This window comes from Panthera onca, chromosome E1 (genome assembly GCF_046562875.1).
Source record: "Panthera onca isolate mPanOnc1 chromosome E1, mPanOnc1 haplotype 2, whole genome shotgun sequence".
In the NCBI taxonomy this organism is placed as follows: domain Eukaryota; kingdom Metazoa; phylum Chordata; class Mammalia; order Carnivora; family Felidae; genus Panthera; species Panthera onca.
Genome location: NC_138352.1, coordinates 2,595,678 through 2,617,119, shown reverse-complemented (window position 1 = coordinate 2,617,119; position 21,442 = coordinate 2,595,678). Strand labels below are relative to the sequence as shown.

The 21,442-nt window shown below is 40.4% G+C and overlaps 1 protein-coding gene and 1 non-coding gene across 3 annotated transcripts in view; one reads left to right on the top strand and one right to left on the bottom strand.

Moving 5' to 3' along the window:
- Positions 1–793: 793 nt before the first annotated feature.
- The window catches only part of PSMD12 (proteasome 26S subunit, non-ATPase 12), a 30,424-nt gene continuing 9,775 nt past the window's right edge, over positions 794–21,442 (bottom strand). The window contains exons 3-11 of one of the 2 annotated variants that reach the window (XM_060645634.3): positions 21,260–21,388; positions 16,285–16,392; positions 12,320–12,424; positions 9,089–9,238; positions 8,860–8,994; positions 7,782–7,894; positions 6,922–7,096; positions 4,222–4,299; positions 794–3,269 (exon numbers count right to left, since the gene is read on the bottom strand). In XM_060645634.3, the coding sequence (XP_060501617.1) occupies positions 3,060–3,269; positions 4,222–4,299; positions 6,922–7,096; positions 7,782–7,894; positions 8,860–8,994; positions 9,089–9,238; positions 12,320–12,424; positions 16,285–16,392; positions 21,260–21,388 (1,203 nt within the window). In that variant the 3' untranslated portion in view covers positions 794–3,059. Of the gene's footprint in view, positions 3,270–4,221; positions 4,300–6,921; positions 7,097–7,781; positions 7,895–8,859; positions 8,995–9,088; positions 9,239–12,319; positions 12,425–16,284; positions 16,393–21,259; positions 21,389–21,442 lie in introns of those variants that run through there. The other variant, XM_081791094.1, reaches the window with a different exon arrangement.
- Positions 9,869–9,955, top strand: LOC132688664 (small nucleolar RNA SNORD35). The gene has a single exon (XR_009614643.3). It is a non-coding gene; the product is annotated as a small nucleolar RNA SNORD35 (small nucleolar RNA).

Below are 21,442 nucleotides of genomic sequence, written 5' to 3'. Positions count from 1 at the left end.
TGTCCGCAAGCAAGATAACAAAACCCAGAACTTTGGATCACTAGACTCAGAAACAGCGGGCACGGGACTTAAGAATCACGCCGGAGGGGCGCCTGGGTGGCGCAGTCGGTTAAGCGTCCGACTTCAGCCAGGTCACGATCTCGCGGTCCGAGAGTTCGAGCCCCGCGTCAGGCTCTGGGCTGATGGCTCGGAGCCTGGAGCCTGCTTCTGATTCTGTGTCTCCCTCTCTCTCTGCCCCTCCCCCGTTCATGCTCTGTCTCTCTCTGTCCCAAAAATAAATTTAAAAAGTTGGAAAAAAAAAAAAAATTAAAAAAAAAAAAAAAAAAAAAGAATCACGCCGGAGCATAAGCCTAACTGTACTGATGCCCATGTCCACGCAGTACTTTCTCACAAAGCCCTTTTGAAAACCCTACCATTTATGCAAGTGTTCGTCCGCCACCCCTGAGAACTTGTTACAAATGGAAGTTCTTGGGCTCTACCCCAGACCTCCTGGATCAGAAACTCTGGGGGCAGGGCCCAACCATCTGTTTTAACAAGCCCCGCCAGTGACTCTGATGTGGGCTCCACTGGAGAACCGCTGGTCAAGGGCACAATAAGGTATGGCCTGTCGTGAACCCCAGATCAGAAAGGAGTCGGGGGGGGGGGTGTGAAAAAAGCCAACCAGTTGGCGTGTAAAACATGCACAATGTTGTCCCCCGGCTTCAAAAACAGGTTTATTGAGAGGACATGATTTTGAAAGAACGAAAATCCTATGGCTTTTTGCTTTAGACGGCAAGAGAACTGAAAAAAGACGTGATGTTTAAAAGTATGAGTTTATTCTCCAGGGTTTTACACACCCACAAATCAGTGCTTTTATTGCAGCTATATCCAGGAGCCAAACACAATGTAAAATACGTACTTGTTGTATCATACATGTAACACTTGTAAGAGATAGAATGGAACAGCATGATTTTTAAAGATTAGTTCTCAATGATTCAGTAAGCATATGGAAATTGAGGATAATTACAGAAATCGGTATTGAACTCTAAAATAAAAACATAAATTATATAAAAATAAAAGGGTAAAAAGTGTTTCATTTAAAAAACAAAAACAAAAAACAGTGGCTCATCATCTCTCTGTAGTTAGTAACCTAATGAAAACGAAAAGGAGCTAAGTATTATCTTCTCCATATTTAAAACAAAGTGGTTCTGTCCTTTTCACAAACAGCCAGCTGGAAGTCTGAAATGGAAGCCAGGGTTTGGGGTTCTGAACGTCTCGAATATTTTATTGCCCTGTGTTAGTTGATTCTTCTTCGTAACACTAAGAAATTTAAGTTGCTTGGACAGGAAAAACTCAAGAACTGGATGAGCAGTTAAATTAAATGAGATCCAGCGACTGGGACACCGTTACAAATGGCACCAAATCAGGACACACAAAAAGCTTAGTTCGAGGGCAAGCACGCGAAACAAAGACGAAAGAGGGTCATTTGAGAGCTTTACAACAATACATCTGGCCAGATGGCCTAGGTGTTTGCCAAGTACAAGGGTAACGAGTTGGTGAGTTAACGAGAAGCTAGATTCAAATTAGCTCCAATTTGGTTCACAAATGAACAATGCAAAATGATTTCATTTTCTATCCTTTTCATTCAGCAGAAAATTGAAACCATATTCTACTGCTAGCGTGAACTTCTGATGTTCCTGAACTTGCCACCACAGTTTTGGTTAGATTTTTGAAGATGAGTGGTGGCAGATGTTTGTCATCAATGTGACCGATACATAAATTTCCGAAGAATAGACTTGGATTTAATACTGGGTTATTACTCACAATGACTCAGCATAAATAGCAGAGGTCCCTACAATTGTCCCCAGCTCTGGATCACAGAACAGTTTAGTGACCACTAAATGAAAACAAATTATGAAAAAAATGTTATTTCCACAATGCCTTTTGCTCCCCCCCCCCCTTCGTTTGGATTTTCAAAAAAGCAGACCTCCCACTTTCTTTACTTTAAATAACCTTCTAACATTGTTTCATTGTTCTGTTTTCCCTGAAATAAATCAAATTTTTTAAAAACTTCCAAAAATTTGCTCGTATTAATTGATCTCAGATGTTTCTTTTGACAGTAAAACTACTTTTGTTTACTTCTGTAAAAGAAATGTCAATACTGTGCTATTTGCTTAGAGGATGGCTGAGTCCTTCTGGATCATTTTTAAAACGTTTTAGGTTGTTATCCAGTGTTCACGTAATGGAAATAAGTTCCTATAGAGTTAATGAATTTGGAACACTAATGATGGAATTAGACCTAGATGTGAAAGCCACGAACAAATCTTATAAAAATGACTTTGTGTGTTAACCTGTGTCAACACGATGTCACTTGATTTTGTTCAGTAACTGGTCAAGACGGGGAACGGAAAGAATCGAGCTACTGTGATCGAAACCAGTTTGACTCAAGGAAAAAAAATTAAGTCTACATTAAGTCTTTAGCCTACCAATCACTCTCTACACTCAGTCTAGAGGCCTTTTGCCACAATACTAAAATACAAATTCTTCACAAATTACAACTCTATCCCAAATGTTCTGATATGCCCTATGTTGTTTTTGAAATTCTACTAAATAATTGATAGCTTTACAACAGAATTTCTTTTATTTAAAAAATACTTAAATCCCTATCCCACAAAATGTTCAGAAACACAGGTAACTATAGAAAGTCAATGTGCATATACTGCTTTTATTATAATAATGACGGTTGTTAGCTGAATGAGAACAAATAATAGCTAAAAAGTTTTCAAATGATAGAAAAACACATTTGGGTAAGTTATGACACAAGTTTTTGAGTACGTAGACCATAGAAATAGAAATTTTTTTTTTTTTTTGCACCAATTGCAAATGCAAAGTTAACGATAAAATCAGGGAAGTGAAAGGTCAAAAGGGGCCTTAAACATAGTCACTATCTTTTAAATTTTAGACAAAGGAGCTGAGAATAGAAAAAAAACCCCAACATATACACCATAACAGTCTTTTTTTTGTTTTTAAATGACTTCCAATTTTAACTCTTTTCTAAAAGCATTAAGGGCACGGAGACCCTACTGTAGATTATGTATCATCTCCTCTTTGGCTATGAGGTGTGTAGTTTTGTTAACGAGAGACATCAGTGAGTTCAGTTTCTGAGACCAGTCATTTAATAAATTATTTGGATCCTTGGGTCTCTGGAAGTTGATAATTCCTGCCAACCTGTCTACTTTAGCAAAGATGGTCTTGTTAACTACTAGATTCGAAAGAAAAGCTTCTGACTCCTGCAAGAGAGAAAGACAAATTGGATTAAGACAGGATAATTAAAAAAAAAAAAAAAAGCGTAATTACAGAAAATAATTTAAGGAAAAATTTAAGGAAAGCATTTTCTGTCTTTTAAAAAAAAAAATGTTTATTTTCGAGAGAGACAGAATGTGAGCGGGGGAGGGACAGAGACAGAGGGAGACACAGAACCCAAAGCAGGCTTCCTATAATAACGTATTTATTTTACTGCGAGTCTAGGAAATGTCTGCTCTTGGTCTACAATGGTCCCCCCCCAGCACATTATGCAGTTAATTTGTTTCCAGAAACACTGGGTTACTATATATGCCCTGTCACTTGGCAGCTATGTAACTAAGGACAAGGCACTTTACTTCTAAGGACTCTGGTCCTCGTGGTCCAGAAATGTGAGGAGCTAATGAGCTAATGAGCCAACCAACGATCAAGCGTTTGACCTCTAACATCCGTGATTCCTCTTTTTTAGCTAAACTGGAAAACACTATGCGATGACTTTTAGCTCACATCACTTAACTCCTATCTCTGTGGTGGGTGAACATTCCAGCAACAGGAACTCAGGCCTGAACGTAACATTCTTCTAATGTGACCTGGGCCCTCGGCAGGGGGGCTGCAGCAAAGTCTCCGTCACAGTTTACATCTCTATGGTTATTTCTGGGAACCCAGACACATTTATGACAGAAATATAAACCCTGGGCAAATGAATCAATGTAAAACTGCCATATTTAAGAGAAGATTTTAACTAGGACATAACATTAATGTAATTATAAACTTGGTGTTTAGGCTATTTTTTGATCCTCAAGATGGCCTGGAGAAACCTTCTGCCACCTAAGCTTAAAACTAAATAATGAAACAAAACCGATTTTCTCATTTGATTTTTGTAAGTCAGCTGATATTCAAAATGACTGGCTACAAACAGCTCATGCAACATTTACCACTTACATCAACAGACAGATCGAGAAGCTGGGCCATCCTCGTCATTGTTATCCTCGTGTAATACTTGGCCATTATTCTAATATTCTGGGGAGAGAACAGAGGGCATATGAAGGACAGGTAACAGTTGTCGATAAAGCTAACAGCTCATTTGTTTTCATTTCCAAACAGGTTTAGTTAAAATGTCGGATTCAGAGCTTTTGTTTCTCTATAGCCCACCACGGTTCTAAAGTTCAACAACAAAGTAAAAAATTTAGGTATTTTGACTTCTGTAGTTATTTGGAAGTTATTCTGAATACTCTCCACAACTTTTTTAAAGCTTATTTATCTATTTATTTATTTCGAGAGAGACAGAGATAGCATAAGCATGGAGGCACAGAGAGAGAGAGGGAAAATCCCCAGCAGCCTTCACACTGTCAGTGCAGGGCCTGATGCGGGAATCAAACTCATGAAACCGTGAGACCATGTATGACCTGAGCCGAAATCAAGAGTCAGATGCTTAAGCGACTGAGCCACCAGTCGCCCCTATTCTCTCCAATTCTCTTTAAATATATATAGTCAAGGGCTGCCTGGGTGGCTCAGTCAGTTGAACATCCGACTCGTGATTTCAGCTCAGGTCATGATGCCAGGGTTGTGGGATCAAGGCCCGCATTGGGCTCTGTGCTGTGTGGAGCCTTCTTGAGATTCTCTTTCTCTCTCTGGACCTCTCCCCTGCTCATGCATGTGCTCGCTCGCTCTCTAAAATAAAAAAAAAATAGAAATCTATTAAAAATACATATATGTGGTCAAAACCTAGGCTTATCTTAACTAAAACAATGGTTAAAAACTGTAACGATACTAAACTATTTTTGCTAAATGCAAGAATCTAAAGTTAAACTTTCCTAATTATGACACAGATGTTTAAAAGGCTCAGATTCAAAAAATGATCGAGAGTATCTCAAAACACATTATCATAACCGTTGAAAGGTAACTTGAAATTAAATGTCCCAATTTTCACTGGAAATGGTGCTCAAGTTAGAGACCTCCCTTTATCATTATGTTATTAACAAAACAACAGCATTCACAGGGAAAATGGGGAACAGTGGGAAGAAAAATGAATGGATCTTTGAAGAAGCCGTGTCTTCTCCCATCTCTGTTAGGGTCCAGGGCCACACCAGCTTCTTAGGAAGCAGGGGAATCATTCTGGACTCCTCTTCCTTCATAACTTTCAATTTAATCAGTGACCAAATTCGATTGATTTTCTTTCTTAAAATATTTCCACCTCATCCATTCTTCAATCCTCAGCTACTGCTTTGGCTGGAGCCCACAGGGGCCCTCGCTTCGTCTTCTCAGTTCCATTGTGGTCTCTCTCCAAACACATTCTCCACGCTTACTGCTAGAGGGCTCTGTGTCAGATACTGGCCTGGTCACCGTCCTCTCGGTTTCCACGACTGGAATATATACACCTTGTTACGTTCCAGACCCTTACCATATCTCCGACTTCCTTCCTGGCTGAGCCCTGTTCTTGGAGGCCCTAGGGTTCCCCTGCTGGTCGGTGTCTCCATGCCTTTGCTCAGACTATCCACCTGCACGCTAACCTGGTTCTCTTCTTACGAATCTTCCCTCCTATGTCAATTAACCACGGCTCTTGCCTGACTGTTCTTTCAGGCAGAACCAATCAACTTTCTCCTCATGCTCTACTCCATTCGATATATACTTGTACCCTAATATCTGTAACATTTTTTAAAGTTTACTTATTTGTATTCTGAGAGAGAGCAAGAGCGTGTGCATGTCCATGAACGGGGGAGGGGCAGAGGGAGAGAGAGAGAGAATCCCAAGCAGGCTCCAAGCTGTCTGCAAAGAGCCCCATGCGGGGTGAACTCACAAACTGCAAGGACATGACCTGAGCCGAAATCAAGGGTCGAACGCTTTACCAACTGAGCCACCTGGGTGCCCCTGTAACGCTTTTATTTATAAATGCATCTTTCCTATGATTTCTTTTTAAGCTCTCTGAAAGCAGGGACCAAGTCTTCCTTTCCCACATGCCTCAGCACTTTGAACAGTGTCTGGCACACAGAAGGCTCAATAGGATGTTATATGAATGAATGCTGAGCTAATTCAATTTGTAGTGACACCAAGATCAAAGGTCAGGTTTAAGACATGTTACCCATTCTCCAAACTACTAAGCGAGTATTAGATGGAAAACACTCCTTTCACCCACAACTACCCCCCACATTCTTAAGAATTTCCTGCTGGTTTATATGCCGTAAAATTTTGGATTCTCGAGAGGTCCCCACAAAATAAGCATGCTAAAACATAGTTTTCTGAGAAGCCAAAAATAGGGGAATGTGGGGGGGGGGGGGAAGAGGGAGTAAGACGGAGGTGATAAATTCTGATGTGCTTTGGGAAAGTATACAATAAACATTTAAATAACAAATTTACATCTCTACTACATTGGGAATAGCCTCCCTACCTCCAAAAAATCCTAAAGCAAAGAACTAAAGACATAACCTCCAAAGAAACATTGGACTATCAAACTTAAAAATCAAAGTTTATGCTCAACTTTACTTCCAGGTTGGCAACTCTGTCATGCCTTTTTTTTTCTTCACTATTTATTTTTTTCGGCCATCTCTATGCCCGACATGGGGCTCAAACGCATGACCCTGAGATCGAGAGTCGCACACTCTTCTGACTGAGCCAGGTGCCCCATCCACCATGCCAGATTCTTACATGTTCAACGACTCTGTTCTTCAGGTCTTTCCACCTTCTTTCACCTTCCTCCGTAGAACCAAACACATCAGTTGCCGGACTCTCGGGAGACCCTTTCCTTAATTCCAGTCCATAGTCTTCAACAAGCGTGGACCAGCGCATCAGCTCCATTGTGGTAAAAAGCTTTAAAAGATCCCTGTAAATTGTATAAAACTTAATATTCCCAATCTGTAAAAATTGTTTTATCTAATATAACAGCAAATGTTTAAAAACCGTCAAAGACTGTACTTATAAAATCTCTACACTCAATGGGGACTCAAAGTTAGGACTCTGAGATCAAGAGTCGCACACTCTTCTGACTGAGCCAGCCAGGAGCCCCCGATTATTATTTATCTTGCCTACTTTACTATCATTTCTTCCATAGTAATTCCGAACGGAGCATTCCCCGACTTAACATTCTATCCCCTACTGCAACGTATTTGCCAATCTCTGGAATAATTAACGTAAACTTACTAATGAGGCAGATAAAAGAAAAAAACAGCTTTTAAATAAAAGCCCACTGTGCTTATGAAGCGTGTGTCTGTTTCATAGAGTATGTACTTCTGAAAATCACGAAGCCCCAAATTACTAAAACTTTATCAAATGGTAAATTAACCAAAAGCTGCTAAAGTGAGCTTGAAATGCAACTTCTACTTGATAAGTGGTTTAGAACGAAGACTGTGATTTCGAATACAGCGCGAAAACACATTTCGCTATTTCATGAACTCTGGCTTTATTCGCCAATACAATCTATCAGCAACCAAGTAAGAAGGTGTACACTTAGATTAACCGATTTTCTTTCATGATGGTGTTTCTGCTACTTTAGCTATAAACGTACTTACTTGTATTTAGGAATTTCTTCTAACTTCTTGTCGCCACTTATTCGGTGAACCAAATCTGACTGTTCATTGTCAAAAGGAGCCAAGATCACATAGAGGACAACACTTTTCAGAGCCTACAAATGTTTTATAACACAATGGATTATATGTAAGCTTAGAAACAAAATGGAAACTTTGGCAGGAACTAAAAAAATCACAAGAGAATTGTCTATATTCATGTTTGATATTGTACTCAAAAGTCTTAGGGAATAAACACCCTAGCAAGCTGATCTTTACACAGTGGCTTTCCGTCATCAATTCTTCTGGAGCAATTACGTAAATCCTCGCTAATCTGAATTACTCTCCGGGCTGACATCTTTTTTGGTGACAAATGTATAAAGAAAAAGTTCTTACAACAAGTTAGCAGCACAAATGTGGAATATACCTATCAACTATTTGAAATAGTATTGTGAAATAATTTTCCAAAGTAATGCCAGGTCTTTGCTTGTAACCTTAGTAGCAAGTGACCTGCTATACATATTTTATTTCATTTCATTTATTTTATTATTTTTAACTTTTAAAAATATTTATTTTTGAGAGAAAGAAAGAGTATGAACAGGGGAGGGTGAGAGAGAGAGGGAGGCACAGAACTCAGAGAGGCTCCAGGCTCTGTGCCGTTGGCACCGAACCCGACACAGGGCTCCAACCCACAAGCCTCAAGATCGTGACCTAAGCCGAAGTCGAATGCTGAACTGATTTGAGCCACCCAGGTGCCCTGTATTTTAAGTAATCTCTATACCCAACATGGGGCTTGAACTCACAAGCTCAAGGATCAAGAGTTGCATGCTCTACCGACTGAGCCATCCAGGTGCCGCTACACACACTTTAAATAGCAAACCTACATTCTTCAAAAGTGACAAAGAATTTAGAGTATCGCCACACTTTGTTTGAATCAGTAAAGATGAACTGAATTGTCAACACACTGAATAGAAAGCAGCACCATACAACTGCTTATGATTACTGAAGTTAAACTTATTTCAAAATAAAAAATGCAAATTCTTCCTAATAAGTATCGACGTCCAGTATAAGAATATATTCTTACCTGTTGCCACTTTTCACTTTCTGCCTGTATACAGGGAGTATCATATATTGCTCTGTAGTGCTTACAAATAGACAAATAGGACCCCTCATGTTGATCCAGCTGAATCATTAAGTTATAATATTTCAACTTTAATTTCTGGAAAAAAAAAAGTTGATAAAATAAATTGGGGCTTATGGTTTTTTCCCCCAAATACTCCTATAGCAAACTTGTAGTTAAGAGACACGCTTACCTCTGTATTTTCTTCCTGGAAAAATTTGGTGTTAATTTTCTTGCTGATGATTTGTGTACGAATGTAATCCTTCACAGCTAGACAGAGCCTCATCTGCTCCAAAATAAACTCCACTCGCTCTTTCTTTTCCATTGATCCGTAGGTTTCCACCTAGCGAAGTCCCCAAATAAGTTTATATTTAATTTTTAAAAACTGCAAAGTTAAATGTATTAAAACATTCACACCTGTCCAATAACAAGAAACTTCTCGCACACTGAGAGAGTACTGATGATGATCTAAAAAGCTGGTTTCCTCCAGGAAATCACAATTTTAAAAAATATATAGTAAATGGCTATTTTTCCTTCTGGTATAAAAAGTTCTGTGAATTTTCACCTACGTAGTTAACGACAGAACTAACGTAGTTAACCTATGTAGTTTAACCACCATCACAATCAAGATACAGAACAGTTCTTTCAGCCCCAAATACTCCCTCGTGCTACCCTTTACAGCCACACAGTTCCCCCACTTTGAACCCTCGACAGCCAATGATTCTGAAACAACAGGTCCATTCCTTTTTACGGCCACGAAGTGTTCCACCGTGTGGAGGAACCAGTTTATCCACTCCCCGGCTGAAGGACAGCTGGGCCGTTTCCAACCTGTGCCCATCACTAACAAGGCTACTCTGAACATCAGTGGACAGGTTGAGTGTGAACTTAAGTTTTCATTTCTCTTGGGCACAAGAAGTGGGACTGCTCGGTCGTCTGGCAAGCATACGTTCAGCTTCGTAAGAAACTGCCAAACTGCAGATGATGGCCCTTTCTCACGATGGTCTGCGGATGGCACTGTGGCCAGCGCCGATAATGCCAATGGCTCAGCCGATGCCAGGAAAAAAAAAAAAAAAAAAGAAGGAAACTGCCAAACTGTTTCCCAGAGTGACTGCACCATTTCTCATTCCCATCAGCAACGGATGAGAGTTCTCATCACTTCGCATCCCTGCCAGCGCTTGGTTCTGTACTTTTTTTTCTGAGCTATTCTAATGCGCGCGTAGGGACATCTCACTGTGGTTTTAATTTGCGTTTTCCTCATGGCTAGTGAGGAAATTGCAATTCTGAACCCAAAATATGATGCCACTTGCAGGCTATTTATATGATAAAAAAATTAAGGAAAAAAAGAGGTTCTAGCCTTTTTATAATTCAGATAACAAGGCTGACATGACTCCAAACGGATGCAGGATGTACAGTTACGGTCAATATGCAACAGATACAACATAGAAAACCAGTTCTGTCAAATACTATAAAAACATTTTTAATACTTGGTACACACATATTGCAAATGAATTTATAAAATGTAGAATAACAAAGTAAAATGAAGTAAGGCTATTATTATTAGGTCTGAAAAGGTTTTTATTTCATGGTCTTTGTAATTTTTTTATTAAAGAAAATAAAAACGTATACACTGATGAATGTATGTATGCAAATCCCTAAGGAATGAAACCATCGATGTTCCATCTATGTATGTTCACTCACTCTGCATGTGTCAAGTATTTTGAAGCAAATTTCAGGTAACATCTTACATTTATTTCAGTATGTATTTCTAAAAGAGAAACTGAAAAAAAAAATGATCATACCGAAAATTTCTTAGATCACTAAATATCTACTCAGTCCTCAATATCTCATTTAATTAAATCAGAATCCAAATAAGGCTTATACTTTGCAAGTGGTAGGTAAGTTTCTTTTAGCCTTGCCATTTATTTACTGACAAAATCAAGCCAATCATCCTACAGTTTCCTGGAGTCTAAATTACACTGATTGCATCCCTGTGGTATCATTTAATAAGCTCCTCTGTCCCCAGTGTATCTTGTAAACTGGTAGTTAAACCTAGAAGCTTTATATAATTGAGGTGATTTTTTCTGGCAAGAATATTTCAGAGGATGTTAAATCGTGGGGCACATAATCCTCCTGGTTGAAAGACAAAACTATGGAGATGGTAGAAAGATCAGTGGTTGCCAGGGGGTGGGGGAGTGGAAAGAGGGAGGAACAGTTGGAGCATAGAGAATTTTTAGGGCAGTGAACTATTTTGCATGGTACAACACTGATAAACACACGTCATTAGACATTTGTCAAAATCCACAGAATGTACAACATCAAGAGTGAACCTTAAGGCAAACTATAGACTTTGGGTGATCATGTGTTGACACAGGTTCATCAACCGTAACTAACGAACCATTCTGGTTCGAGATGCTGGCAGGAGGGGAAGTGGTGCGTGTGTATGTGTGGGTGTGGGGGGGATGGTGCATCGGGGGATATATGGGAACTCTCTGTACTTGCCACTCAACTTTGTTGTGAACCTAAAACTGCTCCAAAAAACACAGTCTTTTAATTAAAAAGAAGAAAAGAAGTTTGAAGTCAAACACAACTAGTATGAATCTGAACTCTACCAATTCTTGGCAATGACTTTAGGCACATTACTTAATCCTTTTAAATTTCAGTTTCCTTGGCAGAAAAATGGGGATAGAAATAGTGTCGTGTGTGAACGTTAAATAAGATAAAGCGTATAGAGAACTCAAGACATGCTTTAAGAAAAAGAACACAGACAACGCAGAGCACACAAGATCCTCTCAGTACTATGGTTTCCCTTCCTCTGGCTAAAATGGCACATGACTGAAAAATCAGAATAAACAATTTAACTTACTGGGGAAACCTTGATGGGCCAAAATTATAAGCAAAATTTTGAGTGCAGTTCAGGTACATTTTTTTATTAGGGAGTCTATGGCTTTTCTCAGATTTCTTAGCTCTTTGCTATCTCATTTTAAGATCTCTCCTAAAAATCTGTCCTGAAACACAGCAAATTATGATGCAATTTGTCTTTGTTAAACCAATTTAGTCTGGAAATTGACCAACAATCAAGTATTCATTTAAAACGAAGCTGATGATTAACAGCAAATCCCTAACGCATCAGTAAACAGTACATGAATTACTGATTTAAGTTCTAAAGAGGATGAAAATGTTAAAATAATAGCATACATCAAGACTGCTTCATTGCTTCTAACTTTTCTTCACAACTTTTTTTAGCAGTTTAGTTGGGACCATAATGACATAATTTTCAGGTACTTGAATAACCTCACCCTCCACTGCCCTCACCCTCAACCTTGGTAGTTTTGAAGAAGTGACCAGGTGCCAAAATAAGCTCTATCTACAAGAAACACTGCCGACTAAATATCAGGATTTTCACATTCTAAATACAACTCCTTACCTGTAACTCTTGTAAGATGGAGGCTGCCTCTTTCACGTCACCATTTTGTTCTTTTATGGTTGCTAATGTTTTAGTCAGTCGAGCACGCTCAATTTCAACATAAATCTACAAATACGAGAAATCTGTATTATGAAAATTCTCAGACACGTATTAAAAGTTTTTTAAATGTTTATTTTTGAGAGTGAGCAAGCACACGAGCAGGGGAGGGGTGGAGAGAGAGACTGAAACGGCAAATCCCAAGTGGGCTCCGTGCTGTCCGTGCAGAGCCTAACGCGGGACTGGAACTCGTGAACCCTGAGCCAAAATCAAGAGTTGGACACTTAACCAACTGAGCCACCCAGGTGCCCCTAGTTTTGAGAGAGAACAAGTGAGTGGGGCAGAGGGGCAGAGGGAAAGAGAGAAAGAAGTTCAAGCAGGCTCCAAGCGCAGGGCAAAGCTAGATGCAGGGCTTGATCCATGACCCTGGGATCTTCACCTGAGTGGGTGAAAACCAAGAGTGGGATGCTCAAGGGGCACCCGCGTGGCTCAGTCAGTTGGGCATCCAACTTTGGCTCAGGTCATGATCTCGCACTTCATGTGCTGACGGCTCAGGGCCTGGAGCCTGCTTTGGATTCTGTGCCTCCCTCTGTCTCTGCCCCTCTCCTGTTCACGCTCTGTCTCTCTCTCTCAAAAATAAACAAACACCAAAAAACATTAAAAAGTGGGATGCTCAACCGACTGAGCCACTGAGGTGCCCCAAAATGTGTTAAATTTGTGTGCGTGTGTTAAATTTTTAAAGGTAGAATCGAACTATTATTCAAACCAAGCCTAATAGTATTTATCATCCAGTTATGGTGCACTTTATCCTCCATGTACAAATACAGCTGTATGATTTTACATCTCACAATCACGTAATTTTTTAAGAAAATGTTTCTACTGGGGCGCCTGGGTGGTTCAGTCGGTTAAGCGGCCGACTTCGGCTCAGGTCACGATCTCACGGTTTGTGAGTTCGAGCCCCACATCGGGTTCTGTGCTGACGGCTCAGAGCTTGGAGCCTGTTTCAGATTCTGCGTCTCCCTCTCTCTCTGCCCCTCCCCTGTTCATGCCCTGTCTCTGTCTCAAAAATAAATAAATGTTAAAAAAAAAAAAAAAATTAAAAAAAAAAGAAAAGAAAATGTTTCTACAAAACATTATCCATATTTTGTAGCTTTACTTTGAGAACCTAAATATGAAATCCTTGTGTTTAATGAGTAACAGAACCACATGCTACGTTAAATAGCACAGAAAATAGAACAGTGCCTTTAAAAGAATTATTTGAGGGGAGCCTGATTGGCTCAGTCAGTAGAGTATGCAACTCTTGACCTTGGGGTCATAAGCTCAAGCTCCATGTTGGGCACAGAGCTGACTTAAAAAAAAAAAATAATAAGATAAAAATATCTGATCCTAAGTATTAAAGTTATGAGCATTTTTTGCAGCTATGTAATGTTAGATGATATAATTTCCGACAAATTAAACATAAAAGATAGAACTATAGCCTAATCGGGGCACCTGGGTGGCTCAGTCGGTTGAGCGTCCAACTTCAGCTCAGGTCATGATCTCACGGTTGGTGACTTCGAGCCCTATGTCGGGCTCTGTGCGGACAGCTCAGAGTCTGGAGCCTGCTTCTGCTTCTGTGTCTCCCCCTCTCTCTGCCCCTCCCCCGCTCACACTCCACCTCTCTCTGCCTCTGAAAAATGAATAAACCTAACAAAAAAAATTTTTTTTTAAAGAACTATAGCCTAATCAAGTCTAGGGAACTAATTTTCATGTTTGGGCTTGCTTGTCCCTTCAGCCTTTGCTCTGCAGTAACGCTTTTTACCACTCCACCCCCAAAAACCTTAATCTCCAAGAATAAGTACTTCCACTTTCCTAAATGTTCCATGTGTTTCTTACTTTGACATATTTGTATAGAATTTCCCCTATGTCTAAACTGCCGTTCTCCCTATGCCCCTACCCCTGTGAATGTCTATTCTTTTTTTTTTTAATAAAGTTCATTTATGTTGAGAGACAGAGAGCGTACAAGTGGGGGAAGGACAAAGAAAGAAAAAAGGAGAGAATTCCAAGCAGGCACCACGCAGAGCCCTTATGTGGGCTTGATCCCACGAACCATGGGATCGTGACCTGGGCTGAAATCAAGAGTTGGACAGTCAACTGACTCAGTCACCCAGGTGCCCCAAATTTCTATTCGTTCTTTTTTTTAAAAAAACTTTATTTAAAAAAATAATTTCTTTTAACGTTTGTTTTTGAGAGACAAAGAGCACTAGCAAGAGAGGGGCAGAGAGAAAGTGAGACACAGAATCTGAAGCAGGCTCCAGGCTCTGAGCTTGTCAGCACAGAGTCCGACGCGGGGCTCAAACTCACAAAGTGAGAGATCATGACCTGAGCTGAAGTCAGATGCTCACCTGACCGTGCCACCCAGGCGCCCCAAAAAAGTTATTTATTTTGAAAAAGAGAGAGAGTGCACCCGAGTGTGGGAGGGGCAGACAGAGAAGGGGGGAGAGAGAGAGACTCCCAAGCAAGTTCCACACTGTCAACACAGAGCCCGACGTGGGGCTTGAACTCACGAACTGTGAAATCACGACCCGAGCTGAAATCAAGAGTTGGGCGCTTAACTGAGCCACCCAGGCGCCCAAATTTCTATTCATTCTTAAAAAGCCAGCTCAGCCGTCACATCCTGCCTCTGTGACATGGGAACAGCAGACCCACTGCCACTGTCGAGACAGCGCGGTGACTATTTTTCCGATGGATCTCTTTGCGGTGGTAAAGAACAGCGTCATGTTCATTCTGGATCTAGCACAACACAGGTGCTCAATAAACATTTACTGAACTGATGGGACAGTCCAACCAAGACCCAAGAAGTTAAACATAAGCTAAAGTTTTGTCCTCAAATCACAAATATCTGTCCAGAAAAAAATATATTTACCTCAGTCACCATTTTATATTTGCCGTTTTTAAAGAAACAAGATTAGGAGGGGGAAAAAAAAAGCATCAAAACAAACACAAACAGATTCTGGTAAGGCAGTGAAAAGTTTTACAATTAAGTTTACACTGCAAATACTCGATTACTTTATTTGTTTTGAGAGCGAGCGAGTGAGCACAAGCAGGGAAGGGGCAGAGAGAGAGGGAGACACAGGATCCCAAGCAGGCTCTGCACTGTCAGCGCTTGACACAGGGCTTAACTCATGAACCAGGAGATCATGACCGAACCGAAATTCAGTCGGATGCTTAACCAAGTAAGCGCCCCCGGCACCCCTGTTACTATTAATTCTTAAGTAAACTACACTCATCATGGGGCTGGAACTCAGGACTCCAAGAGTCACAAGCTCTACCAACTGAGCCAGACATGCACCCCGATACTCTTTTTTTTATTTGTTTTGAGAGAGCGAGTACATGTGCACGTGAGCTGGGGAGGGGCAGAGAGAGAGGGAGAGAGATAACCCCAAGCAGGCTCCATACTCCCCAAGGAGCCTGATGAAGGGCTCCATACTCCCCATGGAGCCTGACGAAGAGCTCCATCTCAGGAATCATGAGATCATGATCTGAGCTGAAATCAAGAGTCAGATGCTTAACTGAACCACCCAGGAGCCCCTCTATTAATTTAAATAGTAGAGTGAAACTGTAGCTATCCTAAGCATAGATTTCTCAAGCAGATCTAGGCCAGGGTGAAGAATTAACTTTATCTTTAATTATTGCCACATGTAAATATGGAGTAAGATCACTAATTCCCAGAAAAATCTGGATATATCAAGACTGCCACTATTTTAAATATATTCATTTGTAAATGGGAAGATACTACAAGGAAAAGTACAAAGATAATGGTTGAATCAAGGTGATGACCTATTTTGTCATCTTAAATATATACGGACCTAATGTCTGCATATCTAAATATCTCTGAACACAGATAGGATAGTAATTTCCACTATGAGTTATGCCAATGGAAAACTTACCTTGCCTTCTGTAACCATTCGCAGAGTATCAATTAATCGAAGCTTGATCGGAAGGTCTGTGATTTCCTCGACGTAAGTACAGCACTGTTGAACCATTTTTGCAACAGCCTAAAATAATAAAAACCACTCATAAGCAAGATTCATTTCTCATACAGTTAAAAAAGAAGTATTATGCCCATAACGAAACATAAGGGGTGCCTGGCTGGCTCTGTTCGTAGAGCATGCAACTCTTAATCTGATCTCTGGGTTGTGGATTCGAGTCGGGTGAAGAGGTTACTTAGAAGTAAGGGGCGCCTGGCTGGCTCAGTCAGTGGAGCGTGCAACTCTTGATCTTGGGATTATAGGTTGGAGCCTGATGTTGGGTATAGAAATTACTTAAAAAAATAAAATCTTGGGGGGCACTTGGGTGGCTCAGTTGGTTGTGTCCAACTTCAGCGCAGGTCATGATCTCATGGTTCATGAGTTGGAGCCCCATATTGGGCTCTGCCCTGACAGTGTAGAGCCTTCTTGGGATTTTCTCTCTCTCCCTCCACTTCTCCCTCACTTGCTCGCTCTCCCAAAATAAATAATAAACCTTAAGGGGAAAAAAGAAAAAAAAAAAGAATAGGTATACTTTCCATTCTGTTAAATAAATAAATACACAAATAAATAAAATCTTAAAAAAATAAAAGGGAGGGGGTGCCTGGTGCCTGGCTAGCTCAGTTGGTAGAACATGCAACTTTTTTTTTATGTTTTTTTTTTGAGAGAGACAGAGTGAGCAAGGAGGGGCAGAGAGAGAGAGAGTGAGGGAGACACAGAATCTGAAGCAGGCTCCAGGCTCTGAGTTGTCAGCACAAGCCTGACATGGGGCTTCAACTCACAAACCGCGAGATCATGGCCTGACTTGAAGTCAGACGCTTAACAGACTGAGCCACCCAGGTGCCCCTAGAGCATGCAACTCTTAATCTCCAGAGCCGTGAGTTCTACCCCCATGTTTGGCATAGAGCTTGCTTAAAAAAAAAAATCAAAATGTCTCTGACAGCTAAGATGTACTGAACACCCAGGAATAACGTAAAAAGGTTAGGAACACCTCAGGTGCAAAGACTTTACCCCCCACCCCCCAATACAAAGAGCGAACATACATGATTACATAAAAGGGGTATTTGACGATGTCTATTAGAAGGCTTCCTAGCTAGCTTTTTTGGAGCCAAACAAAAAAGCATGGAAGAAGTTGTAACAGACGAAAGGGGGAAAAAGGACAAGAGAAAAGCAGGGTCACCAGTGGCTATGAACAGCAATGAAGCCATAGCTAGCAGATACTGTGAGTTAAGAAAGAGTCCGTAGCAGAGGCAGAGGGTTTAGCAGCCGCCCGCCCACCCCCGGGCCTCAGGAGGGAGGAGAAGCCACAATCACCCATACTCCCCTCAGTGAAACAGGACATTGAAAGTCACAGCATCCCCTGCCCAGGTTTCTCAGATAATATAAGTGGGTTGGATACATTTTCTCTAGCTCTAACATTCTAGGTCAGGGGTCAGCAAAACTTCTCTGTACGTTTTAGTAAACATTTACACAGTAAATATTTTAAACTTTGTGGGCCATAGGGTTTCTGACTCAACTATTCACCTGCCTTTGTAACCTCAGAAGCTGCCAGACAATATATAACAAATGGGTGTGGCTGTGTTCCAAAAACTCTATTTACAAAGCTGGCAGGTGGGATTTGGACCGTGGCCTGTAGTTTGCAACCTCTAATATAGACTCTGAACAGCATTATCAGTTATGATAATCATTGAGAATAATAATTAGGACTCTTTGTCATAAAGAAGATGTTAAACTATATTAAATACATTTTGTTTAAGACAGCAGAAAAGTAAACAGAATATCTTGCTGTCAACTGTACCTCAATCATGCTGGGAAAAAAAAAATCCCATTGTATATCTTGCAAAGATTTCCTTAAAAAACAGTATTCGTGTAGTTCAGGTCAAACTTCTAATTAACTGAAAAAATGGCCATTCAGAGACACACAGGAGTTCCAGAAAATAAAGGTTTTATTGTAAAATACAACTCTTTCAGCAAGGGTCTGGGACACTTTGTATCTCAAAACATGATCCTTCTGGGGCGCCTGGGTGGCTCAGTCGGTTAAGCGTCCGACTTCGGCTCAGGTCGTGATCTCGCGGTCCGTGAGTTCCAGCCCCGCGTCGGGCTCTGTGCTGACAGCTCAGAGCCTGGAGCCCGTTTCAGATTCTGTGTCTCCCTCTCTCTGACCCTCCCCCGTTCATGCTCTGTCTCTCTCTGTCTCAAAAATAAACGTTAAAAAAAAAAATTTAAAAAAACCCCAAAAAACATGATCCTTCCAACACTAATTATAATAATGATTTCTACAAGGGCATACAAATTAGTAATTCTAAAAGCTGTGCAAAAACTACATTAACAGAAATCAGATGGGGTAAAAGAAAAACAAACAAAACAATTATATCAATATTCTAATGATAAATGAACATCCTGCTGCTCTCTGAGAAAAACACAAGTCATTAGGGAAGTCATGGTAGGAGTGAGGCTTACCCCCTGGGCTCAAGTGACAGACAGTGAATTAGAAACCATTAATTTTAAGCAATCCAGAAAAGGTTATTTTAAGAAAATCATTACTTTCTAAGTCTGGTAAAGCAGAAAGAAAAGCTTTAGGTAAAAAGTAATTATGGGAAAAGGAAAGAGACATTCTGAGTCCCTAAGCACCTTCCAGAGCTAAGACATAACATGTCAAGGTGAAAAGGGCAGTGCCACTGCAGTCGGGGTCATCCGTCAGCCAGCTGGGAGATGGGCTCACACTCCTCTTTCTCCGGGAAGCTCCCCGCCCCCGACAAATGTAATCAAAACCCTCTCTTCCTCCGATCAGGTCTCCTAGCACCGCTGACATTGTGTGTCACTTACTGCATACTGCTGGGAGTGTGTGTGTAACTTAAAAAAAGTAAAATAAAAAATAAGTCACCTTTAGGGCACTTGTTAAAGAGGTACTACACAACTATCAGGGATCATATTCTGCATTGAACCAAAGGTGACCTGGCACATCTCTTCACATTCCAAGAGTCTTACGTAGAAATGTCAGTTTCTCAATCAGAAAAGGGACAGAGTTAACAGTCCCTCTACTAGTTCTGAAATGCTAGGACTCTATTAAACCTTTGGTTTAGGGGGCGCCTGGGTGGCTCAGTCGGTTAAGCGTCCGACTTCGGCTCAGGTCACGATCTCGCGGTATGTGAGTTCGAGCCCCGCGTCGGGCTCTGTGCTGACAGCTCAGAGCCTGGAGCCTGTTTCCGATTCTGTGCCTCCCTCTCTCTCTGACACTCCCCCGTTCATGCTCTATCTCTCTCTGTCTCAAAAATAAATAAATGTTAAAACAAAAAAAAAACAACAAAAAAAACCAACTTTAAATAAAAAAAAAACAAAAAAAACAAAAAAAAACAAAAAAAACCTTTGGTTTAGGATACGTGCTTTGTTTGAACGGCATCAGTCCTATACAAAACACATTTTTGTTTAAGCCAGGCTACCTCAAGATGTCTAGGGAAGCAGCCCTTTCCAAATCGTCCCATAGCAAGCAAATCTCAGAAAACCAGAGGAAGGCAATGACTCATCTATGCCAGTCTCTCAACCAACTCTATGATGGTCTCTGAAAGCACAGAACTGAGCAACAAAACGCATATTGAAAGGAATTTCGCATTCACATGTACTAGATTGCCTCAAATCGATGTGAATTCTTTTTTAAAAAATATTTTGAGTAATCTCTACAGCCAACACGGGGCTCGAACTCACGAGGTCAAAAGTCGCACGCTCCACTGACTGAGCCAGCCAGGTGTCCCTCTATGTTAATTCTTGACAACAAATTATATGCATGTAAACTTATCTAAAAAAAGAACAACAAATTGTTTTTTGCAAAAAATAATTTAACCCACTCTATCACTAAGTTCACTCTAGCAGTAAACTAATAAAACAAGGGATTTGAACAAGAACACCCTATTTGTTTTTTGGTTCTACTACTCCCGTTTTACGTCAATACCTTTATTTGAAAGCAAAAAATAAAAACCCAGAAGCTACTCAGGGAACAGTACTTGAAAGATGAGATATAAATGACAAAAGTGGACTCTTTTGTACAGAGGATCATTTAAATATCTCAAGAGAAAGGGATGCCGGCCAACTCAGTTCGTAGAACATGGGGCTCTTGATGTTGGGGTCATGGGTTCAAGCTCCATGTTGGGCATGGAGTTTACTTAAAAAACAAAACAAAACAAAACAAACACCTCAAGCAAAAGAACAGGGAAACAGTAAAATCTAGCTTCCCCAAAACACCAAAAGAGAACATAATCTTTAAACAAAATAAGTAGTCAAAATGTCTGAAAAACTGCCTCAAAATAAGTGAAATATTAATTAAATGCTTAATGAAAGACATGATTAAAAAAATTTTTTTTAACCTTTGTTTATTTTTGAGATACAGACAGGCAGAGTGCGAGCAAGGGAGGGGCAGAGAGAGAGGGAGACACAGGATCTGAAGCAGGCTCCAGGCTCTTGAGCTGTCAGCACAGAGCCCGATGCGGGGCTCGAACCCACAGACCACGAGATCATGACCTGAGCCAAAGCTGGAGGCTTATCTGACTGAGCCACTCAGATGCCCCAAAATACATGATTAAGTAAATGACAGATCATCAGCTTGATGGCTTATAACACAATCGCTTAAAATAATAAATATGAAGATAGGGAGCAACACGGAAACAGAACAAAGCTGCACCAACATTCTCAGCACAATTTTGTAAAAATATGCAAATATATGAAAACTAGAAGAAAAAAAAACATAAAAGCAGCTGACATGAAAATATGGACAGAATTTTTAAAAACTGTCTAGAATGTTGTAATGCTGATTTAACAGTAATTTGAAACAGATTCACAGAAAGGTTTTCTAAATGTCCTTATTTAAATGCAAATGTATTTGTTTTATGAGCAGTCACGAACTCACTTGCTTTAATTGGCTCCGTCTTTTTGACAAAAGCATAATATTTTCATTAAGTAAATCCCATTCTTTAGCCTCATAGCACATCTTCACCACTGCAACTAGGATACGGGATGTAGACACCATATCCGAAGCCTGGAAGAATGAAAATACGCCGAGAGTCAACGGAACATTGTTAAATAAAATCAA